Here is a 21,965-nt window from a genome sequence, read left to right as displayed (position 1 = left end):
AGCTGCAGCCAGCTGCCAGGAAACCCGCTGGGGATGCCTGAGGCCTGGGCCCCTCCCTCCCCCAGCAATTGGCCAAGGGCCTGGAAACACCCCCATCCTGAACTTGTGCACCCTGAGCCTGGCCTCTGCCAGGAGGCCCCACTCCCAGTGCTTACAGCCACCTGGCCTCCAAAGGAACACCAGTAAGCCCAGTCTGGGCACCACAGGGCAGGAGGACTCAACTTTTGTGTACCTGCTGGAAGTGGCAGGGGGCTGTGCCAGAACAGGGGGTGCCGGGGGCCCAGAAGTCTTCACAGGGGAGGTGCCAGCAAATGAGCTGGGCCTCACAAGGCAGAGGAGGTGGGCAAGGGCTCCAGAGTGTGCCAAAAAGGGTGAGAGGAAAGCAGGGCTCCAAGGGCAGGGGAAGAGGGAAGCGGGGCTTGGATGCCAGGTGGATGGATTCAGGGAGAGGAGGCTCAGGAGGCCTGGTTTCCAGCAGCTGAGACAGGGAAGGAGCTGCCAGGCTGCTGCCTTCCTGCCTGGGCCATAGCCCCCCACCCCACAACTGACGGCTTAGGAAGGACAGAGGCAGCCAAGGGTCTGAGGAAGGCCTGTTTATTCCAAGGGCGCGCATGCGCTATGGCTTACAGGGCAGACAGCAATGTCGGTGGGGTTTAGGGCAAAGTTGGAGTCTCCTGGGGGAGGGCTCCAGGCAGCGGCTGCGCCCAAAGCCTGGAGTCCTTGCTGGGGGAGGTTCTCACACAGCCACACTCCCCAGGCATGGGGGCTGTGGCACAGGAACAAGGGGCCTGTCCAGAGGCTACCCTCTTTAGAGGCAGGGGGGTCCTCCATCCTCTGGCCCCTTAGAGAGCCCATGACCTGCATCTAGACCCCCGGTATGGAGGGGTCATAAAGGGGCCTGGCTTAACGAACCCCACACACACCAGAAAGGGCAAAGATGGGGCTGAGGGGAATCTCCTACATCTGGCCTCCCTAGCCTCACCTGAAGCGCCCAGAAACACAGCCGGGCCCTCCCCCAACTCTGTCCCAGGAAGTCCCTGAGACTCCTATCAGGATGGCTACAGCTGAGGGGGAGGAAATGGTTTGCAGAGAAAGGTTTGTTTTATTGCAATTATTTAGAGAGCACGTCCTGAGGGGGCGGGGGCGGGGGCTCTGGTATTAAGTGGAAACATGTGCAGAGCTGGAGCTCTTTTTTGGAAAAAAAGCAAAACCACAAATTCCTTTAAGTCAGCAGGCCCAGGCAGAGCAGCAAAAGGCCTGGCCCCATGGGTCACCGCTGCCTTTCCCTCTCTCTCTCACACATGGGGGTGGGGGGAAACTCCTGCTCCCCCCTTTCTCATATCAGGGGCTCCCTCTCCCCAGTCTTGCTGCCACACTCCCCCAGCACCCACCAGTAGGGGGACAGGACGGGGACTCACTGTGGGGTGGATTGGTTCCTGGGTGGTGATGGGACACCACTGCTTCTGGGGATGAGGGTGCACCCCCTCCAGTCCACTGAGGTTTGGGGAGCTCTGGGCTGGGTCTGAGGGGCAAGGCCCAAGGTCCGGCAAACAGGCAGGGAGGGGCTCAGAAGTTGCTGAAGATCTCACGCTTCCGGTTCCAGTCCATCTGTGGCGCCCGCTTGTTGACCCGGGTGGCTCTTGCCTTCTCCTTGGCCTCGGCTGCTGTGGGACTCAGGTGGAGGCCACTCTCCTGAAAGGGGTCTCGCTTCCAGGTGCTGCCATCCTAGGGGTGGGCAGGTGGCCAGAGTAAGCCCCGAACCCAAGCCCTCAGAAAGGTGACCCTTCCCAGGGAGCTCACACCAGAGGCTACCTGATGAGGCTGGGGCAGTGGGCCCAGGAGGGCTCCCTGGAGGTGGTGGCCCCCACTGCCCAGGTTGACAGCTCCACAGACACCCACCCCAAAGGCATCTGGCCCCCCCAGTATGTGAGCACAGCAGAGGTGGGTGGACACTTGCTACCTCATTGTTCTTGTCTAAGCCAGGCAGATCGCTTCGGGATGAACACGCTGAGCCACCATTGAGCTGGGAAACCAAGGGCAAGGCATAGCTTCAGGGGCCCTGCCCAAGAGCCACTGGTGTGACACACACACACACACACACACACACCGAAGCTGCATTTATTCCTTCATTTGGCAGTGAGCATCAAGACTCTACTATGCTGTAGGCCAAGTCTAGGCAGGATCCTGCACACCTAGCAGTGAACAGGCAGGTGGCCCAGCCCTGGCTGGCTCACAACAGGGAGAGGCAGTTCTGATGCACAAATCACCACATGAGTGAGTCACCTGGGGTAAAGCCAGGGACAGCTTCCTGAGACGGGACCGAGGATGACTCCAGGTAGCCAGATAGCCCTGGGCAGAGGGAACAGTGAGGGCAGCATCCCTGGGACTGGAGGGACCTGCCTGCCTGCCCCATGGGGCTGGGGTGGGGCTGACCAATGACAGGATCCACAGGCGGCATTAAAGCTGGGAGTGATGGGGCCAGATTGGGTATCAAAACCTCAAATACACAAGGACAGAGATCTCAGTGGGGGGGTCTCTCAGGCCTGGAGACCCCCAGGGGTACCCCTGCGGTCTCCTGGACCCACTCTATCCACTTCCACCCACCCTCTCACCTGGGCAAGACTGGTCCCGTTGGTGACTGGTGATGGCAGTGGACCTGTGGGGACAGTGTGTCAATGGCTGCCCAGCGCCTTTGCTCCATCCCACCCCCAGGCTCCCAGGGCAGCAGCCCACCTTCCACATGCTCCTCCGTGGGTGTGACCCGCAGCCGCTTGAAGTGCTCGTCTGTTTCTGGGTCCACCACCAACAGCCGGGCCTCGTCCTCCCGTGCCTTGATGCTGGCAACCACCTCTGCGTGTCGCAGCCCCTCCACATTCTGCCCATTCACCTGCACGGGCAACACGGGGTCAGCCCTGCCTGAGGGCAGGCCCCCAGCAGCCCCCCGAGCTGCCCAGCCAGGTGTGGCATCAAATATTCATCAACGTTGTCACCAGCAGTGGCAGCCAGAGGAATGCCAGCTCAGGTTCCTAGCATCTCCCCTCCTCCCAGGGAGGACTGGGGCCCAGACACACACTGGTGACACAAGCACAGGCATGCAGATAAGGAACACGGGCACAGACACACACGGGGCACCCAGCATTCCGAAGCCTCGGTGACAAGTACCTCGATGAGTCGGTCCTGGGCTCGGAGGCCAGAGTGGGCGGCAGGTGAGCCTGGGTCCACGGAGCGGATATACTGTCCTGGCCGGGACTTGTCACTGTGCAGGTTGAACCCGTATCCCTGGGGGCCCTTTCGCAGGTGGCAAAGCCTCGGCCGCAGCTCCCTTGGGGGCCCATTGACATCCTGCAGGCACATGGGACTCAGGGTCAAGCTCCGGCTCTGATCTCCCACCCCCAGAGGCCACTGACACCACCCCCAAGGCCTCCGGCCCTCAGTGTGCAACACCACAGGGGAGGTGGGTGGGTGGGAACCCCATCCCCACACTGGGCATCCGTCCCTGCCCAGCGATGACCCCAGGGCTCAGAGACAAACGCTGTGTGCCCATGCCCTGGGGGCCCACTAGGCTGCCCGTGACTGAGCTCCAGCTTTGACATCTTGGGCAAAGCTTCAGTCTCCAAACCCAAAAATGACTTCTGATGGGGTCAGAGGCCTTACAGGGGTGTTGGGCAAATCAATAATAGGCTCAAAGACAGCACGAGCACAGGCCAGAGAACAAGCAAGCCAAGCTGCCAGTCACTGCGCTGTCCCCATGGGCCTGCCTGCAAGCGCCCCCCTCTCCCCCTACCTCCCTCTGAGTGTGGAGCTGGCAGAATTCTGGGCCTGGGCAGTTTTGTTTTCTGTCCCATAGGGCTAGTGGCAGTGCTGCTGTTTGCTTTCACATTCCAGAGCAAGCTGGAGCCGCCCCCATCCCCACCCCCACCCAACCCAAAGACGCAGGGATGGGAGCTGGGGCTGGGGCAGGAGCCCAGTGAGGGCAGAGGGTGGGGCCTGCCCTCCTGCCCTCCCTGCTGGGACAGGGAGACCCATGGTGCCCTGAGGGTCCCCCATCAACACCCCAGGGTCCTGCCTCGCTTTACCTCTGGCATCCTGCAGTAGGGCTCTGGGCCGGGGAGCCGTGCTGGCAGGGGCCAGGCCCCAGGACCCTACCCAGCCGGGGCCTGGGGTAGTGACCACGGTGCTGAGTGGCCAGCAGCTGCTGGTGCTCAATTAAACATGGCGGTGGCCGGAGTGAGCGGGCGGGCAGCAGCTCAGGTTTCCCAGGACGCTCGGGGCTCCAGGGCGAGAGCAGGTGAGAGTATACAGGGTGGGGGTGCTCCCTGGGCCCCTCCCTTACTCTCTACCTCCCTTCATGTGACCGAGGGACGCTGGGCTAAGCTGAGGCTGGGGGAGGCACTGAATGGAGGGCCCCTCACCCCTCAGGGCATGTCTACAGGCCTTAGGCACATGTCCCCCTACAGCCCAGGCCACCCCCTGAACCACTCCAGCCTCCAGGCCTGCAAGCTGGTGGTTCCAAGCCCCAGATCTGACTGAGAATGCTCTGGCCTGCCGGTTAGTGGCCGCCTGGCTGTGGGACAAGCATGTCTTTCCTCGTGGGGGTGTGTGGGGGGTGGGCGCCTTGCCCCATGCTCTGGACCTTCCCACCTATTGAAAACACCCTCTTCCTGTCCAATCTGTGCCCCTCCTCTGGTCCCCTTCCTCTGGGACCCCTTTGCTGATCCCCAAAGCCTGCCCAGACACCCCCTGGGAACCTCCACTGCAGGCCACCACCTGGCCCCATAACCCCAGAAACTCCAGGGACAAAGCTGCTGCTCCTCTGTCCCCTGGGGGCTCAGCTGGGCAACATGGTGTGAACTGGGGAAAGACCCCCAAATCCTCCAGAGCCCCACTGTACAGACTCATGCCCACTCCCAGACACACACCTGGAGATACAGGTATACGGCTCTGAGGTAGGCTCACACTTCCCCAGAGGGGCCACTCAGGTACAGGCTATCAGAGCACAGGCCCCAGAAACTGGCCAGGATGGAGCAGAGCCAGGGCCAGGGCTGTGCATGGAACCTGGAAGTGTGACATCACTACAACTGGCATGTGGACATGGGCCCAGGAGGCAGAGGCACATCCCATGGTCAAAGAGACCAGACATCCAAACATATGCTTGCAAACACTCTACACAGACACAGTGACCCACATGTGTGAAAGGACGGACCTGTGACACAGGGCCCTATAGCCTCTTCCCACGCCCTCCACAGTGGCCTCCAGGGCGGGGTCTCTCAAGGTCCCCAGATGGGAAGAGGATTTAGGGGGGCATCTGGGGCCATGAGACCGGGCTGAAGTCACATCCGGGTTCACTACCATACTGGCCATCTCTGCCTCAACCCAGCACGGCCATCTCTCACCACATATAAGCCATGAGGTTTCTCTCCTAATGTCTAACCTAAATCCTTTACAATAGACCAGGGTCCTCGAAGCACCAAATCTGGCAATAGACCCTCAAGCTGAGGGCTGAGATGAAGGGACCCTGCAGGGAGGCCAGGCAGGGAGAGCAGGCAACCCTGGGTCCAGAGGGGACACAGGCGGGACAGTGCATTGCTCACATTCCTTGCTCTCTGCCCTGGCTCAGAGCACTTCCTGCAGCTTCCAAGCCAGGCCCTCTGGCTCCCACGGTTCTCGCAGCTCCCAGCAGGGCTGTCCCAGAGCGGGACAATCCCTGGCCTCCCAGCCCTGCCTGTGACCAAAAAGGCTGGCATGGGGGTACCCCGGGAACCAGGCTGTGCCCCCCCAGATGGTGACTCACCAGCCCTGGCAGAGAAAGGCCCCATTGTTGCTCAGGGTCCAGCCTGTCCCCGAGTCCCCTCTCCTGACCCTGGGGGTCACGGACTAAGCTGGCTGCTGGGGTCCTCATTGCCCACCCTGTCCCCACTCCACCTAACCTGTATAAGCCCCTTGGACGGGCTCCGCAGAGAGGCTCCTGGGGCCGGGGCAGGTGGTGTGGCATTCCCAGGGCGGGCCATGGAGGTGGGACAGAAGTGGCAGACAGCAACCATCCAGCTGGAGTGGCGTGAGCTCTCCTGTCACCCCATTTATCCACCTCCCACTGCATCCCGGACTCCCCAGGGACGGGTGGGGACATGGGGGTTGAGTCACTTTGGGGAGAAGGTGGTGGCTGAGCCACCCTCCCCTGCTCAGGCTCCAGCCTGGCGCCCCCCCCACCAGCTAGGTTTCCGTCCCAAGAAGGAAAGGAAGGAAGCTGCTGGGAGGCCCTGCCCTGCTCCCAGGACCCAGGGCTGGGGAGACAGGGAGGCAAGGGAGGGGACCCTGGTCCCAGAAGACAGTCCTGCAGCAGCTCGCGGGGGTTGGGGGGAGCAGGAGCCAAGGAACCCCAGAAGCTCTATTGTAGGCACTGGGTCCTATGCCTAGCAGTCACCCGCTGTAGGATTTTTGTCACCTCATTCACTCTCAGCCCCCAAGGGCCTCCAGAACCGGGGTGGGGGGGGTGGGGGGGACAGGGACGGACGGACATGGAACGGGACACGGGATCAGTGTGTAGGGGAGGAAGCCCCAGTCTATCACCGCCCCCATGGCTCTGGCACTACTAATTGCCCTTGCTCTGTTTGGGGGCTGTCCCCTACCATCACTATCAGGATCAGCTGCACTACAGCTGCAGCCACCCCTAGCCCAGTCTGGCCCAGGGCTGAGTCACCACTGACAAGGCCCGCACAGCCCAAAAGGGAGAAGCTGGCCACATCAGTGTCCTCCCCTGCCCCACCTCTCCCCTCCCAGCCCCGGGACAGGAGGAAACTGAGGCTGAGAGGATGTGAGTGGCCCACAGGGCCCTGACTCAATGTCAGCCCTTACCTCCCAAGGACCCTGGGGGTAGGTTCTTCGTCATACACCAAAGCAAACCACACATATCCCACCTCAGTTTCTACTGTCCCCTTAGAGCACAGCCCTGCAGGCAAGCGTCACCCCCCACCACCACCACCAGGTTCCTTGACAGCCCGTGAGTGGACAGAAGCTAAGCCTCGTTTGTGGAGGTCTGCCAAGCTCAGCGCCTCCTTCCAATGCTCTGAGCTCGGCTGACTAAATGGCGGGTCTCTGGCTGGGACAGTGAGGCCCTTTTGCCTGGGCCTCCCCTGACTTTCTGGGGTCCCTGTCCCCAGACCAGCACCAACCACAGAGAAACCAACCAGCTGGGCTCCACTCTGTTCCTCTAAAAATATGCCCAGAGGAAGCCCCCTCCCAGGGCTTCCTGCAGCCCCAGAGCCTGAAATAGCAGAGGGGGAAGGTCCCACCCAAGGACAAGGTGCCTCAGTCACCCCACCCTGAAGATAAGGTCCGAGGGCACATTTTTCCACAGGAAGGTGAACTTAGCCATTTGTGTCTAAATCAATGGACAAACGCCTGTGAGGAGGGGCGCTTCCTGGGAGGGGGGGGCAAGGAATGAGATGTCCAGAAAGAAGGGAGGCTCCAACCCTCAGGCTGGGGAGAGGGGTCAGCCAGCCCATCATGCCAGGACTCCCCTGAAATCAAATATGACCCTAACATTCCCTGCTCCAGCCTTCAGTGGCCCCAGAGCAAAGTGCAAACTCTGGGGCTTGGCACCGTGGCCCTGAAACCCCCAGGGCTCTCTGCCCTTGAGCCCCAGAGAACAAAACGCATTGGCCTGTGCTCCAGCCGGCTTACCCCCTAGAATGCATTCTCCCCCAGGATAAGTTCTGCAGGGTCCAGGTCACAGGCACGGGACAAGGCTGATGTCAGGGGCCCCTGCACACCCAGAAACTTCAGATCTCATACCTCCACCAGGCCTAGGCCAGTGGTTCTCAAAGTAGAATCTGGGGGAACCCCTAGGCTTGAAATCCCTAAAGGAATTTGTTTTTCTTTAAAAGAAAAAAAAAGCGGAGGGAAGGACATGAGAGACAATATGGGGCTTCCCCGAGGGAGGAACAAGCAGCTTCAGGCTCCGCCTCCTGGCCTCCAGGTGCTGCCCAGGTGGGACCATCACCCAGGCCCAGCTACCTAGAAGGAGGTGGAACAGGCCCCACCCACCCCATTCTTTTCCAGCTCTTCTGACCTAGAGGTGGGGCAGGGAGGAGGAGGAGGTACCCCAACCCATATGGACCGCGTGATGAGGAAGGACCCAGCTTATACAGTCCCCTTGGCTGCCCCCAAACTTGCACTGCCCTCAGAGGAGGGCCAGCCCCCTACTCCCTGAGGCCTTCACAGAACAAGCAGTCACCTTACACAGGCAGACACAGGGGCAGAGCCACAGACAGACACCCGAGACAAACATAGCAATGGGCACATTCAGTCCCTAGACGTCCCAGCAATCCCTCCCTGGGTTTCTCAGTCCCTAGGCTGGGGAGGGCAGCTTGTCAGAGTGACCCTCCCTAGATCAGGTGGCTCTGATGAGCATTCAGGGGAATAGAGCCACGGACAGAGGGAGGGGAGCTGGGGGGGGGGGAGCAGGGACCAGGCTTCCATAATCCCACCCAGCTTAGAACAGGCTGAGAACATAAAGAGTATAGCCAAGAGGGTAGTCACCAGGGACAGAGAAGGACCCTGAGAGGCAGAAGAGACTGAAACGAACACTTCCAGAGGTGACCAGAAATGGAGACCACCATCAAGAGGCTGAGACGGTGGTTCTGGGAGAGGCCAGGGTGGTCCCTGTGGGTAGAGACTGCCATACCTTCTGGCCAGCCTCGGAGCTCAGGCTGCCTGCATGTGTCCAGTCCGGCTTTGGCTCCCAGGGGTCGTGGGCAGGTGGAAGCCCTCGCTGGGCCATCTCCTGGGTACAGGTCAGCTGCCGCCGGTGCAGCTCTTCATCTGTCTCCTTGTCCACCACCAGCAGCTGAGTCTGCCCTTCCACAGCCTTGATCCTCTGCACCACCTGGGACAGGCAGGTGGTGGTGGGTTAGCAACCAGCTCTCTGCACAGCACATGGACAATGGCACCACCCAAAGCTGGCAGGGCTCGTGGGCAGGCAGCTGGCCTACCAGGGGTAGGCAGCTGGACTGAGAGGCCTGCCAGCTCCACCTCCCACCCCCGGGCTCCAGCAGCTCACTCCCTCCTCTCCCAGGGCTCCACACACTAGGGCCCAGGCCGCAAGGGCTGCAGGGTGGTCCCAGGGCCTCAGCCCAGGGTCTTCTCCAGAAGGGGCCGGGAAGCTGGGTGAGGCAGCCAATGTGGAAGTGACAACGACCGCACACGGCTGAGCTTCAGGTTTCGGTGTGTCAGTGTGTGTGTGCATGTGTGCACGTGCATGTTTGCATGTGTGCAGGCATGCATCCACCTATTTCAGGGTGTCTTAGTCTGGGTTTGAGGCGTCTCCCTCGGTGTCAGTCTGAGTGTGTCTGTGCCCGTTTTTGTCCTTCTTAATGGTGGAGCATGGATGTCTATACCCCTGCCTCTAAGCCCTCTGTTTGATCCAGCCCATGACCATGAACCCATTCCTGCTGGAACTGCAGAGGGGGGAAGCCCTGGGTTCCTGTGGCAAGGCACCTACTCAGGCACCACACACCACTCTAAGCAGGATTCACACCCAGCAGGCATAGATGGGGAGGAGCAGGTCCACCTGTGGGACAAGTGTGGCATGCGGCCATCTGTGTGTCTAGGCAGGTGCCCATGAAGTATCTAAAACATGTGTGTGACCATGGGGCATGCATGCCAGTGTGCCCTACAGGGAAAAGGAGCAAGTGCCCACTGGGCATTGGAGTAGGAAGGGTAATACACCCACCCCCATCCCAAGGCCTAGGGGAGGCAGATGGGGTTCCCGTCAACAGAGGAGGGTCTGAACCAGGCCCATCTTCCGCCAGCCCTCCCTTGTCCCTCCTCTCTCCCTGTGACTCTGAGAGCCGCAGCAAGATCCCAGAACCCTGCTGCTTCCTGACTGGGACCCAGACCAGTCACCTAACATCTCCAAGCATCGGTTTTCTCATCTGTAAGAATGGAGCTATAACTGCGCACCCTCCCTCTAGGGGCAGTGGGAGGGTCCCACGGGGTTCTGTGTGTGAAGTTCTTAGACCAGCACCGGGAGTCTGGAACAAGTACGGGCAGGGGTGGCAATAAGTGTTAAACAGAGGCCAGGCACCAGCTCTGCCAGCCCCTCCCTGTGGCCTGTCAAGCCAAGCCCTCTGGCCTTGACCCCCACCCTCCTTCAGCAAACAGCTTTATCAGGTTGACATTCTGGGTGGGAGACAGAGGACAGCAGACAGATAGATAGACAAGGGCCCAGGGTTAGAGCAGGGGGTCAGCTCCCAGCCCAACCAAAAACCAGTATACTAATCTCTAGGTCCCGAGGGCTGGCCAAGCAAACAGGTCATGGATGCACAGGTGCTGGGGGTACACAAAGGACCCTAAACTGAGATGTGGAGGAAGGCTGAACCCAACTCAGGTGCGTCTCCGGCCAGTGGGAGATGGACACTCTCAGGGGTCAGAACCTGCAGAGAAGAGACCATGCCCTCCCTCTCTGGCCCTCACCTTCAGCCGCAGGAGGCAGTGGGCTGTGGCTGGTGACCCCTGCAGGGCCAGGCAGCCTCCAAGGAGATGAATGTGCTGCTACCAGCAGTGACTCCCACCCAGACCCAGAAACCATCAGCCAGGACACACACTAGTATACCGGCTGTCAAAACACACTGATGACTACACACAGCCAGGTAGGTAGACACACAGGTCTGGACACACACAACCATCCAGGCGTGCAGACACGTATATTTTCACACACACAACCCAGCTCGCACACACACATCCAGAGCGCGCACACACACACGCACACACACACACACACACACACACACACACACAAACCAGCTCATATACACATGTCCAGGTGTGCAGATCTGTCCACACACACAAACCTAGGGTGCAGACCTGTATATTCACATGCACACACACTCACTGATGCAGGCACACACAGGTGTGCCCTTACTGTGACACCCCCCAGGTACACACAGGCAGATGTGTGCATGCATGGGTGACCCCAGAGGGGCCTGCACACTCACACACATACCCAGTTTTGTACACGCCCGCGTGTGTACACGTATAGAAAAGCATCCAGGGTCTTCCCTTGCATGGAGACACCCCCTCCAAGGTGCCCCACACCTCCACACTTGGCACACTGAGGCCAGAACAAGCCTAAAGAGCGAGAGCTAGAGCCAAGCTAAGGAGCCGCAGTGCGGGCCCCTCCCTGCCAGGATCTCCCCCTCCGCGGTGCAGGACCGAGCTTCCTGGGGAGGGGGGGGGGCGGGGAGGCTAGGAAAAAGGCTGGCGGCCTCTGCCTCCGTGGCTATGTCCCCCACCACCCGAAGGGGGAGGCACGCAGGCTCTGGTGCGACCCTCCTCCTGGCCTGGAGCAGGGAGCTGAGGCCTGGGCGCAGGCAGCACCACCCCGCGCGCGCGGGACAGGGTCGCGCTCCCGGGGAAGGCGTCAGGCGGGCCCCAGCCTGGCGCAGGCACCCACCTGGTGGTGCGTCTCGCCCTCCACGTTGACGCCGTTGACCTCGACCAGGCGGTCTCCGGCGCGAAGCGAGGCCGCCTCGGCGGGGGAGCCCGGCTCCACGCGCCGGATGAACTGCCCGCGGCGGCCCTTCTCGCCGTGCAGGTGGAAGCCGTAGCCGTGCTCGCCGCGCACCAGGCGGCACAGACGCGGCCGCAGCGGCTCTGGCGCGGCCATGGCGCCGGCTGCCCACCGGCCGGCCACGGGCTGGCCACGGCGCTGACGGCCGCCCAGGGCAGTCTGGAGCGCTGGGCGGCGCGGAGGCGGCTGCGGAGGCGCTGGGGACCCGGCGACGTCCTCGGTGGCTCCCGCTCGGCTCCCGTCGCCTCGGGCTCGGGCCGGAGCTCCGGCTGCGGCACCGCCCCCGCGCCGCCCCTTCCCCGCCCCCTCAGCGCCCCGCGGCCCCCGCCTTGGGTCCAAGCCATCCTGGCCTTGCCCCTGTCTCGGCGCCCTGCCAGCTCAGGGGGAGGCGGGGGAAATCTGTAGGGACAGGGTCTCCCGAATCACCGGAACCTCTCTCGCCCTCACTCTCAGCAGCCTCCTTGGCTCTAGCGCCTTTGCCTCCTATTCCAGGAACATTTATTGAGCAACTACTGCATGCAGGACACTGCACTGGAGATAGGCTCTTAAAGTGGGAGAGGGATGGGGAAAGGGTTCTAGGGCCCAAAGACCCTCCCACACTGGGGACAGAGGATAACAGCAAGGGCCACAGCTCTGCCCATCCTCCTTGGGAGGCCACACTGCCGCTGTCACCACCACCACCACTGTCCATATATCTGGATCCTTCCTGCACTCACAGGTGCCCTGGCCCAGCACAGAGTCCCAGGATGGTTGGGGAGGCAAAAAGAGGGGTTTGAAAGTGACACGGCAGCCGCCCCTCCCTATATACTGGAGGTCAGTGATGGGGTGACTCCCTGGCCCTCCCCAGGAGTGTTTGTGCAGATCTGTGCTGTGTATGTCCATTAAACATTCCCCCCATCATTCCCTTCCTGTGCCAAGGCCCCTCACTCATGACTCTGCTCATCCCAGGCCTGGTAGGTGACAGGAAGGGTGGGGGGAAGGAAATGCTCTTGTCTGGCTGGGATGAGAAGGTCTTTGCTACCCCCCTCCTGACCTGGGATGAAATGTGCTGAGGACTCTGGCCTCTGAGCTCTGGCCTGTGGTCAGCACTCACAGGAGCTGTTTCCATGAGCAGGAACCTGTATCTCCCCTCCTCTACCCAGAGCCCCCGCTACCTCCTTCCTCCCCCTCCCTAGCCTCTATCTCCCTCCCCCAACCTCTACTGCCCTCCTCTAACCTCTACCCCTGTCCCAGGATGAGTGCCCTCTTCCCCCAACTGGACAATAATCACAATGAAGAATCATTTATGCTTCATCTTGCCTCTGAGAGCATTTTACCTGGAAGAACCCTAGGGGCCTCAGGCCATTTTACAGATCAAGAGACTGAGGTTTGGAGAGGGACGAGACCAAGGTGAGATTCCCATCTCCTCTTGGCCCCAAGGCTGAGATTCTAAGTCCATAGCCCTCACAGCCTCAGATACAGAAGACAGCTGGCTACAGGCTTCCCCTCAGTCTGCCCCTCCCCAGCTCTGCCCAGCCCCCTGCACATACCTGGTGCCTGGGGGTCAGGTACAGCCAGCCCAGACAGTTCCCCATGAGGGCAGGAGTAGGCTCAGCTCAGGCCCAGTCCTTGCTGCTACTTCTCCCCTCTCCAGTGCCCTCAGCTTGGACTTCCAGCCCCCGCCCAAGCACAAGGCCTGCCTCTGGGCAGTCTCCTGGGCCTTAGCCCCTTGGGTATCCACACCCCAACTGCTGCCCCTAAAAGCCACTTAGGCCAAAGCATCATGACTCCTCCCCCACCCCCACCTCTGAGTTCCTGGCTGATGCTGCCATAGGCTCCCGTATGGCTGGCCACCTCCATCTGTCTGCCTGTCCAGAGGCTGCCTGTCTGGCCTGTGATTGGCCTCCCTGGACCCAACCTGGTGCTTCTGCCCCAGAATGCTGTGAGGATGGGTGTGGGCAGGGAGGTCCACCATACACCACCCCCAAGGGATTACCCCATAGCAACCAGAACCACCCAGGACCTGCCAGACTGTAGCTTTGGGGCCACACCAGAGTTGAGGGAGGTGGCTGGATGGGAGGCCACCAGAGAAGGTAGAGGGCCCTGGTCCCCTGGGTCAGAAGGCTTGGAGACCACCTCCTCCATCCACAGGACAGCCACTCCTGATCAGTCTTGGACCTTTTCACCTTCCACAGCCCAAGACTCAGACTGTGTGTGAAGATGGATGGGAACAGAACACAGCTGGAGGGAGAGGTGACAGGGCATGTGGTCACAGCCAGGGACCAGGAAGAAGACTGCATCCCAGAATAACAAAGGAGGCCCCAAAGCCTGGAAAGTACCCAGGAAAGTAACAGTAACAAAGGGGGCGGGTAACAAAGGAAGTGGGTAACAGCAACAGAACGGAGGCCCAGGGAAGAACTGCAGGTAAAAATTCCAAAGGGGAAGCAGGAATGAGTGAGAGGGAGCAGGATCAGTGTGGAGGACCTGGAGTGACAGCCATGAGGAAGCTTTCTTGGGCAAACTCTCCCCTGCCACTTCTTCCAGCCTCAGGCCTCAGGTGCTGTGATGGAAGTGAAAGACATAGAGAAAGAGGCAAAGGCAGAGGCCCAGAAGTGTGTGCTGAAAGGTGTCCAGGAGCTGTAAACTGTTTGGGGTTCCTGGGGGAAAGAGGAGGGGAGGGGAGTGGCGAGGCCAGCGGGAAGTCAGGTCTGAGGTGGTCTGGGTGATACCCAACCCCCCACTTCGTCACCCCACTCCTGCCACCCTGCTATGCAGGCCTTGCGACAAAGGGTGAGGAGACCTTTCAGTGCTCTACACCCCTGCTCTGTCAGACGGTCCTCCTGAGGTAAGGAGGGGGCTTTCCTCTGAGCTTTGAGCCCAGCTCACTGCTACTAGGGCCCCAGCGAAGGGCGGAGCCTGGGCCTGGGCGGGGACTTGGGGTGTGGCGGTGGGCAGAGGCCTGGTCACAGTCAGAGGAAGGGCTCCGGCCTGTCTGGGGGGTGGAGCCATTAGTCTGACGCCCGGGTAATAACCCAGAGCTTCATCGGCTGGCACCGCCTCCCTAATGGGCATTAATGGCCCCGTGGGATGACCAGGCCTCGTTTAGGGCCTCCTCTCTCAGATACCAGGCCTCATTTCCGAGCCCGAAATTGGAGCAGGCGGTACCAGGGCGACGGGAAGAGATATGAAGGAGACCCAGAGACAAGAGGGAGAGAGAAGGAGAGAACCGAGAGGACCAAAGAGAGAAGACGCGCAGGAAACTAACCGAGGGCGCCTGGTCGACTGTGCCCCGCCCACCCCTCTCTGGCCCTGCCCACGAGCCACCCCAACCCCTCCCATCGCGAGAGGCGCGAATCGGGGCTGTATCCCAGAAGTGCAGCCGCGCAGCGCCACTTGCGGGCTCTGGCTGAGATTGCATTGTCCGAGGGGCTGCCCCAGGCCCTGCCCCTGTGGCTCTGACTGGGTCCTGCCCTGCCAGATAGGGATTGGGATGAGGATGGCGTCCTAGGGCTGCTTTCCCTACAGGGGCATAGGGGGGCCATGAGGGTGGTAGGCAGAGAAGCCAAGCCTCTGCCTAGCCCCTAATCAGCTATGATCCCTCACCTTGGACCTAGCACCAACCTCTCTGAACTGGGGTACCTCCAGACAACATGAGATCTGGCCCCTCACCAAGTGTTCCAGCACTTATGAGCAAATATTTGTGGGCCACTTGGCGCCAAGCGCTGGCAAGCACTGGAGAAACTTCTCTTGAGTCCTGTTGAAACAGGGATTTGTGTACCTTGGCAAGGGGAGGCCCAGGGTTGGGGCAGCCCCAAGGAGGGGCAATTAACCCGGCCTGGAGCCCTGGAGTTCTTCAGGGTGGACCATAGAGTTGTTCTGGAATGCAGTGTCCGCAGGCTGTGTGGGGAGGGGAGGGAACAATGAGAGTCAGGGATAGGTCCAGTCCTGTGGCCCAGACCCAGAACACAGATTTAGTCCCACCAACCGTGGGAAGCCCTTTTTAGTGTGCACTGGGGGTGATAAGGTCAGGACATCCATGTTTTGAAAGGCCAAGTTCGGGGAGGAGCAGGGGCAGCAGTGGGCTCAGAGGGGGAGAATGAGTTGACCTGAGGAGTCTGGGACCACCTCTTCCCCCAGTTCAGATCCTGGGGGGGGGGGAATCTGGGTGGAATCAGGGTAAATAAATTCAGGGTAAGAATTGGGAGAGTGGAGTAAAAGAGCATCCACATTAGGGGACCAAGTGGGGAGAAAGATGCACCCAGGAGATGAGAAAGAATTGCCAGTAAGGAGAGATGACCTTCCAGAGGCCAATGGGGGCTGGTTACACATGGGCATCTGAAGCCAGACAGCTAGACAGACATGGGACCCCTCCGGCAGTCCGTGCTGGGTGTCCCAAGGGGAGACCTTGCCACATGGCCAAAGGAGGACTCCGAGGGCAGACGGCATCAGAGCACAGTGTCCAGGCTTTTCAAGGTCCAGGACAGTTGTGGGAGTCTGAGCCCACACTGAAAAAAACGTTGAAGAGGTAGCAGGAGGGAGCTCGAGTAGAGGGAGTTCTTTGTTATTCAAGATGGCAGAGCACTTTCCATAGGGGGCTGGAGCCAATAACTAAAAATGCAGAGAGAGGGATAAGAGGTGAAGGGATCTCTGAGGAAGCAAGGGGACTCAGGTGGCAGGGCTCTTCCTCTCTAGGGGGAGAGCATGGCTGTGAAGAAAGGGGCAGGGAGTTCCCACTTCCTCTCCAGAAGCCTTCAGCTAAGGGCAGGGAGAGGTTCCTAGAAGATCCAGGTTTGAAATGAATGCTGGGAGATGGGGTAAAGTTTGGGTGGGCTGCCAGGTCTGGAGGTCCTGCCCCCGTTGGACCCCACAGAGCCAGGGGGCAGAGTGAGGGGGCACTATGTGGGGCTGCCGGGAGGCTGGGGGTGGGGGCTCCAGCTCAGTGGGTGAGCTATAAGCTCCTGCTTTCCTCCTGTACACCTTGGTAGATGGCAACAGGACCCAGGGTCTGACTTACTCCTGCCCTAGGAGCAGACCCCTCCCCTCCTGGGGGACGCTGGGACCTGGTCTGATGACCCCACCCCTGAACAGGAGGGGCAGCATTGGCAGAGAAGGAAGAAGGGAGCCCAGAGCCAGGCAGTGTCTCTGCCTCTGTCCCCCCTTCTGCCCAGGGCAAACAGATCAAGGCGTGGGTGGGGGAAGAGGGTTAGATTCTACCCGGCAGCCAGAGGGCTCCTGACATTTGCAAGGGCACGAGTGTGGCTGTTTGCACCCCAAAGCTAAATGGCAAAGTACATGCTGCTGAGGAAAAAGGATCACACAAGGGGCATAGGAACCAGGCAGATTTTATTGACCAGATGGCCGGGTCTGACCAGAGCCGCGCGCCCTGGAGGCCCAAGCGACTTCGCCTGGGTCAGGCGCAGGGGCGCCACGGGCAGGGGCTGAGCTCAGGACGGCCGAGGAGCGAGGTGAGGGGCCGCGAAGGCGGTTCGCTGTACGAATCACGGCTGAGCGAGAGACTCCGAAGTCTCTAGAAAGAACAGAGCAGGACCGTGGGAGAAGGCAGCTGTGCGTCCACCAGTACCAACCCGCCCCAGGCTGGAAGGGTGCACCGTGCTTTAAGAAAGCCTTTTTCCGCGCGGAATCGGGACTTAAAAGATCGGAGGGTGCTTGGTGGGCACCGGGACGTGCGCTCCCGGCTGGATCTCGCGAGCCTGCTGCCATCCCGTCCCCACTTTCTCTCCCCACGTACCTGGCCTGCTCCGCTGAGGTCCAGGAATCCGCGTCCAGCCGCGGCTCAGGTTCAGGCGCGGGCTCCGGGGCGCACTGACCGGGAGCCCTGCGCGGGAGCTGCTGTGTCGCACCCCCCACAGTTCCTGAACCCCGGAGGAAGGCAGGACAGCATCGCGGGCGGCAGGCCCCGACGACAGGGTGTCTCTGGAAGACAGCCCCTTAGGGGCCGCGCCCAGGCCAAGGGTATCCCAGGCAAGGGACTCCGCAGCGGGGTGCAGCGCGCGGCGCCACACGTAGGGCGAGCGGCGCGGCCCACGGTGTGGTAGCGGGGACTCGCCACGTGCTTGTACCAGGAGCCTGCGAGCAGCGGCAACAGAAGAAGCAGCAGCAGTGAGAGCAGCCGCCGGCTCGCAGGGGCTCCCCGCACTCCCATGCCCCGTGCCAGGGTGTTCATATCGATGGCTACCTAGTAAGGCGGGCCAGGAGCCGGAGCGCAGGAAGCTACAGGCGAGGACTTGGTCCCCGGTGGTCCAACTATAACAGCTCAGTGGCCCCGCCCCTGCTCACTCCCGCAGTAGCCTCTAAGCTCCCAAGAGGAGGGGGCGGGATGGAGGAATAAGAGAGCCCAGGCTGCTGCGTCAGGGACGTGGGTTACTGGAGCACCTTAGCTGAGTGGGCCTTTAGCTAGAACTCATCTTGATGCTCCCCTGGGGGCGCTCCTCCTCTTCCCAAGGAGAGGAACTGCCAGGGCACAGGGGTTGAGGGTGGGGTGGGAGCGGGTCAGGAGCAAAGAAATGCCCCTGAGCCAGAACTCTTACAGGTGGAGCACCGGGCAGAGCCCTGATGGAGTAAAGCAGAGGTGATTTGGCGAGTCCCTCTGCAACATTCAGGGCCTCTCTGTGTAGCTCCTCCTTGGGGGCCTGTCTCTGGTCCTCGCCTAACACAGCTCTCTGTCCCCACACCCTTTCCTTTTTCCCCCAACCCTAGCTTCTGCCCACAAACCTGTTTCCCAGCTGAAGCCAGAATGGATGCTTGTAACCACAAGTTTGGCTACGTCAAGCCCTCGTCTGCCCAGTAAGATGGTTAATGGTTCCCCAAGACTTCCAGAAAAGAGTCAGTGCCTCCTCATACCCCCAGCCCTGGCCTGGGCAGGATAAGGCCCTAACAACCTCTAGCCTAGACTCTGGGGATGGGGGTGTCATGGTGCCCCTAAGACTACTTCCTCTGGCCAGTCTCAATTTTTTTTTTTTTGGCCTCACCCAGAAACCCATAATTGTGCCCACCTCTGTGTTCTGTGCCTGGAATGTCCTTGTCTTCCTTCTCAACCTGGCAAACTCCTACTCATCCTTCAGGATCCTGCTTAAATGGCCCTCAACTGAATAGTCCCCCAGAGTTTCCTCTGTACCTGTCTAGGCTTAACAGCCCCCTCCCAGAGGCCAGGGCCTGACCCATTCATGCCTGAGCCCCAGCCCAGGGAGGATGCAACCCTCAAAATAATCAGACCTTACCCAGAAACACCATTCCTGGGGCACCCTCTAGATTTCAGACACCAGGGATCCTGAAATACCTTATTTTGACCTCTAAACAATGCCACAAGGTGGGACAATTATTGACTCCATTTACCAATGAGGAACCAGAGGAAAGTGACTTGTTCTGGGTCACCTGTTGGGCAAGCAGTGGGAGGAGTGTGTAGTCCAACCTAGACCCCCAGCCCAAGAGTTCCAGTTAGGGGGCCCCAGCTGCAGGTCTCCATGAAAACCTCCCTTCGCCCTCTGCCTGTCTCAATAAAAAGGGGTGATTCTGGGGCTGGGGGAACAGTCTGGGCCTGTCCTTCCTCTCAGTCTCAAAGTCGAGAGGGATAGGTGCATGTGTAGAGGATGGCACCTGCTTTTGAGGTGTGAGGGGCCCTAGTAGGTTCTGGAGGTCCCCTGGGAAGTTTAGAAGCAGCAGCCGTCCTTTCAAAGGCCCTGGAGTCCAGCTCCCCATGCTTGATGGTGGTAGGTGTGGGGGAAGGGGTAAGTGCCTCAAACTTTCCTGTCTCAGATCCCTCATTTGTAAACTGAGTTTGATAGTACGCACCTGTGAACGTTAATAATGCAGGTGTGGGTCTTGGCACCGTACCTGGAACACAATAGGCACTCAATAAATGGTTCTGGCTACCATTTATTGCTGTTGTTGATCCAGAGGCTGCCCCGCCCCCTTAAACTGCCGGTGAAAACACTTTGATGGAGGGGTGACGGCGCAGCGACGGGTGTGGGTGGGGGTGTAGAGGGAGCCGCCTCCATGCCTGGAGGGTCCCGAAGGACCGTAGAGAGCTGCTCCCACCGCGCTCCCCTGGGTCCCCTTGGCCTGGAGAGCCTCCTGGAGTGCTCGGTGGGCGGGCAGCGTGGCACGACGCAGGTTTCCAGGATCCCCTGGTGCTACCGCCTCCTCCCTTTTTAGGGACCGCGGTGCCCCTGAAATCCCGGGCGTACTGCAGCCCCGCCTGGGCGGGTCTAGGGCGCCCCCTGGAGACGGCCCGGGGAACTTCTGCAAGGAGAGCGTCATCCACATGAAAACTGATCAGTTGTGATCTATGTATGCTGTAATGGAAGTCCCTGTGGCAGTTACAAAATTGAAGAGAGCTATCAATAGCACAAATAAATCTCCATCCAAAACGCAACGTTCAGCAAAGAAATACCCTGCACAATGATACGTTCAGTGTCTGAAATTTAAATACCAGCGATCTCTCTGGCTTGTTGATGGCTGTGGACCCTAGGGAGTGAAAATGTCAGGGTGCAGGTAAAGCATGAAGGCTACACTGAGACAGAGTGCGGTGGGGAGTGCCCGTCAGGTGAGGTGTGCAGAAGGCATGTGGGTTAGGGGAGCAATGCACAAAATAGCTTGATGATCCCTGGGGACTCCCAATTTGGGGCACAGAAGAGGGGCTCAGTGCCCTGTCCAGCTGTGAGCTCAGGAGCCCAGTACAAGACCTCTGCCCACCCCACCCGCACTGGAGGTCTGGAGCCAAAGTTCCACGGCAGGAGGTGATGATCAGAATAGCCCATGAGAGCAAACTGTCCTTTTTGGGGCTCACCTCTCCTTTCATCCACACAACAGCCCCCTCCTAGACAGTGACTGATCATGGCTTCAGACTATTTGCACACCACCTTCCCCCCACACCAGACCAAGCCCTCCATGGGCTGGGACCACACCTGCTTCCTATCAGTACTCCCAACCCCAGGTACAGAGCTTGGTCCCCAACATGAACTCCATCCTAACGACAGTGAAGGAGCAAATCTCTTCATTTTGTCATTAAAAAAAAATTATATATCAAATGCTAGTATGAGAAAAAATAAAGCTGTCCCTGTGTCACCCTTCCACATCCCAGTCCTGCTCTCCAGGGACAACTGCTTTCACCTCCTCCAGCTGTTTCTAGTATTTACCTCATCTTAAAATCATAAACTTTTCTAACAATTGGTGGTCTTTGAAAGGTGTAACATGCTTTTGAGTAAACTGCACATCTTAACAATTACATGTTATATACACCTGTGTGTCTACAACCCAGATCGAGATCTCATCTCCCCAGGTTCCCTTTGACCCCTTCTGTTCAGAAATGCCATCTGTCACCTCTAATGACATCGGTGGGGCTGTCCTGTGCCCTGTAGGATGTTTAAGAGCATCCCTAGCCTTTACTCACTTGTGTAGTAGAATAATCCCTCCCCAAAGATGTCTACACCCTATTCCCTGGAGCCTGAATATTCACTTTAGTTCATTCACTGAACTAAAGTTGCAGATGAAATTAAGGGTGTGAATCAGCTGACCTTAATATAAGCAGATCATCCTGAATTACCCAGGAGGGCCCAATGTGATCTCAAGGCTTCAGTGTTGAGGAGACAGGCAGTCAGAGGTGACAAGGGACAGGTTGGAGGGGACATGAGCCACAGAATGCAGGTGCCTCTGGAACTGACTTCTGCCCTAGAGTCTCCAGAAAGAACGCAGCCCACCTGTATCTTTTTTTTTCTTGGGGGGGTGGGGAGTGTGTTTTTCCAGGACCCATCAACTCCAAGTCAAGTAGTTTCAATCTAGTTGTGGAGGGCGTAGCTCAGTGGCCCACATGGGGATCGAACCGGCAACCTTGGTGTTATGAGTACTGCGCTCTAACCAACTGAGCTAACCAGTGGCCTCTCAGCCTCTCTTGAGGTACAAATAAAATATTGGATTTCCCTTGCTGCATAACCCAGTTACTCATCCCTTTGCCCTCTGCTATCGTTTCCCCTTCTCTCCATTTGTCATTTATCTTCACCCAGACTTTTCCACCCTTGAAAGAGATGTTAGGTTCAATCTAGACTGCAGACAGTAATGCTAGTCTAGCAAGTGCCCCCCCCCACATAGGGTTACACAGGTACAAAACTCGTGAACTGTCCCGACCACTAGGCAACACAGCCCCATCCGCTCTCAGCCCGAACTCTGCCTGATGGGGTGAAGGCACAAGCCACCCCCATTATGTCCTTAGGAATTCTGACATAAAGGTTTAACAGTGTAGTTAGTTTCTTGTTCAAGAATCCTCCCTTTGCCACAGGGACATGAAAGACAGTTCGAGGAATATAATTAATGTTGTAGGGCCGGCTGAGTGGCTCAGTTGGTTAAGAGCTCACTCAAGAGTTTGAGCTCTGAGCAACAGCAGTTCAAGTCCAGCCCGAGCTGA

General features: G+C 59.3%; 2 protein-coding genes across 7 annotated transcripts in view; both read right to left on the bottom strand.

The window, feature by feature from the left end:
• Nucleotides 1-578: 578 nt before the first annotated feature.
• NHERF2 (NHERF family PDZ scaffold protein 2) lies at nt 579-11,837 on the bottom strand. Of its 6 annotated transcripts, none has more exons than XM_019648837.1 (7): nt 11,453-11,836; nt 8,684-8,884; nt 3,163-3,342; nt 2,734-2,887; nt 2,613-2,656; nt 1,958-2,023; nt 579-1,725 (listed from the first exon to the last, which is right to left on the bottom strand). In XM_019648837.1, the coding sequence occupies exons 1-7, from the start codon at nt 11,663-11,665 to the stop codon at nt 1,567-1,569; spliced, it is 1,017 nt and encodes a 338-aa protein (XP_019504382.1). In that variant the 5' UTR covers nt 11,666-11,836; the 3' UTR covers nt 579-1,566. The 6 variants fall into 6 exon arrangements, with proteins under 6 accessions (XP_019504382.1, XP_019504383.1, XP_019504385.1 ...); XM_019648838.1 differs by having other exon boundaries at nt 1,961-2,023; XM_019648840.1 differs by lacking the exon at nt 11,453-11,836 and adding an exon at nt 11,003-11,080.
• Nucleotides 11,838-16,986: 5,149 nt separating this feature from the next.
• NPW (neuropeptide W) overlaps nt 16,987-21,965 on the bottom strand; it is an 11,389-nt gene continuing 6,410 nt past the window's right edge. The window contains exons 2-4 of the mRNA XM_019648834.1: nt 19,358-19,399; nt 17,298-17,635; nt 16,987-17,075 (exon numbers count right to left, since the gene is read on the bottom strand). Of these exons, the coding sequence (XP_019504379.1) occupies nt 17,047-17,075; nt 17,298-17,635; nt 19,358-19,399 (409 nt within the window). The 3' untranslated portion in view covers nt 16,987-17,046. The remainder of the gene's footprint in view (nt 17,076-17,297; nt 17,636-19,357; nt 19,400-21,965) is intronic.

Source organism: Hipposideros armiger, unplaced genomic scaffold (assembly GCF_001890085.2).
Source record: "Hipposideros armiger isolate ML-2016 unplaced genomic scaffold, ASM189008v1 scaffold_126, whole genome shotgun sequence".
Lineage (NCBI taxonomy): Eukaryota > Metazoa > Chordata > Mammalia > Chiroptera > Hipposideridae > Hipposideros > Hipposideros armiger.
The sequence above is the reverse complement of the archived record's forward strand: the minus strand, read 5'-3'. Positions and strand labels throughout refer to the sequence as shown.